Source organism: Chrysochloris asiatica, unplaced genomic scaffold (assembly GCF_000296735.1).
Source record: "Chrysochloris asiatica unplaced genomic scaffold, ChrAsi1.0 scaffold00013, whole genome shotgun sequence".
In the NCBI taxonomy this organism is placed as follows: domain Eukaryota; kingdom Metazoa; phylum Chordata; class Mammalia; order Afrosoricida; family Chrysochloridae; genus Chrysochloris; species Chrysochloris asiatica.
This window is the reverse complement of record NW_006408531.1, coordinates 2,813,323-2,817,487: the sequence shown is the minus strand read 5'-3', so window position 1 is coordinate 2,817,487 and position 4,165 is coordinate 2,813,323. Positions and strand designations below refer to the sequence as shown.

At 40.0% G+C, this 4,165-nt stretch overlaps 1 protein-coding gene across 2 annotated transcripts in view; it reads left to right on the top strand.

Annotated features, from left to right (window-relative positions):
• Positions 1-4,165, top strand: part of PHACTR2 (phosphatase and actin regulator 2) — a 266,038-nt gene that overhangs the window by 244,977 nt on the left and 16,896 nt on the right. For both annotated transcript variants that reach the window (XM_006834608.1, XM_006834609.1), the window contains one exon: positions 3,388-3,464. In XM_006834608.1, coding sequence (XP_006834671.1) covers positions 3,388-3,464 — 77 coding nt within the window. The remainder of the gene's footprint in view (positions 1-3,387; positions 3,465-4,165) is intronic.

Below are 4,165 nucleotides of genomic sequence, written 5' to 3'. Positions count from 1 at the left end.
GGCTGCGAACCTTAAGGTCAGCGGTTCGAAACTACCAGCTGCTCCGCAGGAGAAAGATGAGGCTTTCTACTCCCGTAAAGATTTACACCCTCGGAAACCTGTACAGGGTCGCTATGGGTCGGAACCGACTCAATGGCACATAACAACAACATGCCATGAGGGAATCATAAATTTTATGAGCATAAAGAACACTATTTGGAATCCCTGAGTGGTGCAAATAAATAATTAACACACAGCTGCTAACCAAAAGCTTGAAAGTTCATCTCAAAAGAAAAGCCTGGTCATCTGCTTCCAAAAGAATCTGTTGAAAACTGAATGGAACACAGTGCTACTCAGACACACATGGGGTTTCCATGAGTGGAATCAACTCAATGCAGCTAGTTAGGACACAATTTATAAGTCAAAATAAAATTTACAGTTGTCTTTGTTATAATTTAAATTTACAAATTAAAATATACAGTTGCCTTTCTTATATATTTTTCTGGCCCTAGATTCTTAGGGAATGCTTTCATTGTTTTTTGTTAAAACTCTTAAATCAGTCATCAACCTGCTATTGAAAATAAGAGATTTGCTTTATTGTGATTGAATCCCCTTCAGTAATGTCTTTATACACATAATAGACTCTCTCTATATAAAAATGAAATAGTGTTAGTCATAATCACAAGCTAACATTTGCTTTGTTTTCTACAAGCCTCATAAGGATGACATTTATGAAGACTTCATAGTATACAAATCACTTTAGAATATTCACTTATGTGAGTCTCCTAAATAGAGTGAGGAATTCGCATCCCCATTTTCCAGATGGGAAAAACTGAGGTTCGGGAATAAAAAAAACTGACTCCCTGAGGGTGCCAACGCTGTTAAGGCTTTGCCAAGACTAAAATCCAAGTTCTGATCCCACGTGCAGTACTTTTCACATCTCCTGAAACCATACATTTGGAAGAGAAATTTCGAATGAACATAGAGACAGCCCTCTCTTCTAGGATCCACATGAAAATTTTTCAAGGAATTCTTTTTAACAGAGTTAGTAGGTGACTGGTAGACAGCATCCTCAGTATTTGGGCTCCTGGTACTACGTAGTCATTCCTACAGTGAACAAAACTGTATCCTCACTGTGGGGCTGACTTGTGAGACAAGCTGAACAATGGTCTCCCGGGGACACAGGCTGGCCAACATTGCTCTGCTTGCTTTATTTCCTCCAAAAGTCAGTAACGAATAGGTTCCCCCATAGAAACTACAGAGGCTGAGGAATCTTTTTGAAGAGAAAGGACAAAGATCTAAATAAAAACTTGAAAGCGTTCCTTTGGCAGAATGGCGGTCAGGGCTGGGAGAAAGCCAGAGAGCAGCCTCCAGGCTTGCTTCTCTAGTTTTCCAACCACAAAGTTGATTCTCTTATCTCTGTAGTGAGGTCACACTCTGTGGTTTGTATTGTCATTCCATGTTATGAGTGCAAACTCCATTTAGAGGTTATGGAAATGTTTTTATTAGTATATTTTTTGGTGTGAGTAAAGAGTTTTCCTTTTTATTACAAAGAAAGAAAAGGGACTAAAGATAAACAAAAATTTGAAACCAAACACCATCTGTGTTGTTACATCTGTTGTTAACAAATGTAAATCTGTAAGATACCAATAAACAGAACAACGCCTGTAGAGTGTGAGGGTCATACCACAGTATTACTAGGGTCCTCATCCAGTCTTAACAGCCTGTAAAACTAAAGACTGCCGGGAGGAAAGATGGTAGGGTTCTAGCCATTTTCTGTGGTGCCGGTAAAAACTGAATTTTATTCTTCTGAAAAGTGAGCTTCTGTCTTAAGTTATGGAGTCCTGGTATAGCATTGTGGGCTAATGCGTCAGACTTCAAAGTCGTTTGAACTGCAAGGTCGGTGGTTCAAGCTCACCAGCTGCTCCTCGTTATTGTTGTTGTTAAGTGTTGTCGGGTCGATTCCGACCCATAGCGACCCTGTATAGGGTTTCCAAGGAGCAGCTGCTGAGCTTGAACCAGCGACCTTGCAATTCAAACGACTTTGCAGTCTGATGCATTAGCCCAAAGCACCACACCAGGACTCCAGCTGCTCCTTGGAAACCCTATATATATAAACAGGTTCGCTATGGGTTGGAATCGACTCGATGGCACTTAACAACAACAACAATCTTAAGTTACGTTAGTGTTTTGATGAGTGTCTTAGGTCTTCAGTCTGAATTCCTAAGTATCTCTCAAACTCCAAATTAGCCACAATGTGTATTACATTTTCATTAAATAGTAATGAGTCTATTTGATATTTTCTCTGAGTCATTTTAAGGGCTGTACTAAAATGTTTGTTCTATTTGTCTTACCTCTGAATATTAAAAAAATAAATAACAACTGCCTTCTCAGTAACTTCATGGCCAGTACTCAGCCCATGATGATGTGGACGGCATTAACTTCAGAAATTTTGTTAGAAAATGACATTGTGTATCAGAAAATCTCGTGACCTGTGTTTTCCATATGATCCTAGGAGTCAGGGGTACTCAGAGACCAGGCCGGAGGAGGAGTTTAGCAATGGCCTTCTTCCTCTGCCTTATCAGTGACACTTGACATCTACCATGGTCTTCTTTAGTTGCCATCTGAAATTGCATTTGTCATACTGTCTTTGTTTCCTAACCCTGCTATAACACAAATATCACAAGTGAGCAACTTTAAATAACAGAAATTCATGTTCTCACAGTTCTCGAGACTAAAAATCCAAATCAGGGCCTCAGTTGTGTTGATTTCCTTCCTTGTCAGGAATCTTGGGTGTTCCTTGGTTCCTTGGCATGCCTCAGCTTGTAGCTGAGATGAGTATTTTCCCCCATCTGTGAGTTATGTCACAATGCGTGTTATAGTCCAGGGACAGAACAGCCCTATGGAAACTGCCTTGTTAACGGATCGATTCCATAGATTATATATTATGGAAAGCAAGCTGCTCCACTCAAGTCCAATCACATGTAATTCCTCCATAACTAGACTGTTGTTGTTGTTGTTGTTATGTGCCGTGGAGTCGGTTCCAATTCATAGCGACCCTGTACAGGGTTTCTGAGGCTGGAAATCTTTATAGGAACAGAACGACCCATTTTTCTCCCACAGAACAACTGGTAGATTCAAACTGCTGACCTGAAGGTTTGTAGCCTGATTCGTAACCACTATGCTACCAGAGCTCCTAGACCAGTGCTGACCAAACCTCTGGGAACCCTAACCAAGCCAATTCTCACACACAATTCACCACCATACCTACCTTTGCCTGGTAGAAATTAGTAAACACTCTCCATGTTTCTTAGAAGAGTATCTGTTTCATTCTTGATGTATATGCTGAGGAAACATGTAACCTAAGTAATAGTTTTTCTTACCTATTTTTTTTTTTTTCCTATTTAGGCAGCAATAAGGAAAGAACTAAATGAATTTAAAAGCACAGAGATGGAGGTGCATGAAGAGAGTCGACAGTTTACAAGGTATGTAGACATAATGTAATTTAGTGGAAAACCATCTCATGAATAGCTTCTGCCGCCCAACGCTTGTCCTTGTTTACTTTGCTGATAACCTCAGAGTCAGTGTGACAGTTTGAAAGATCGGACTGTTGTTGTTAAGTGCTGTCCAGCTGGTTTCCACTCACAGCGACCCTGTGTAGAGGTTTCCAAGGAGCAACTAGTGCCTTTGAACTGCTAACCTTGCAGTTTCGGTGCTTATCACATCAGGACTCCAAAAATAGGAAGAGATAAGAGGAGGCATTCATAATAAACTCAGCTATGTCTTTTATTTTTTTCAGGGGTAAGTACATTTCTAAAATTAAATATTTTCATTCTTTCAAAGAATTCTGAATACACTTTTGTTTCTTTTCTGTGGCTTCTTAGTTTCATTGTGTGGGCCAGAATTCAAACATCAACATCATTCATTCTGCTCTAGAACATATTGATGTTTTATGCTCAGAACAGGTGCTGGTGAGAGTCAGTGTGGGCACGTATGAGGCTACTTTGGGCTTATGAAAGACATGACTTACGATAGAAATTCAGTTTTCAGCAGACATAACTTAGATGAGAAATCCAATTTTTACTGGCACCACAGAAAATTGCTCTAATCCTATCATCTTTCCTCCCAGCAGCTGTCAGTTTCACGGGCTGTTAAAACCGGAAGGGAATCTTAGAAATCCTTTAGC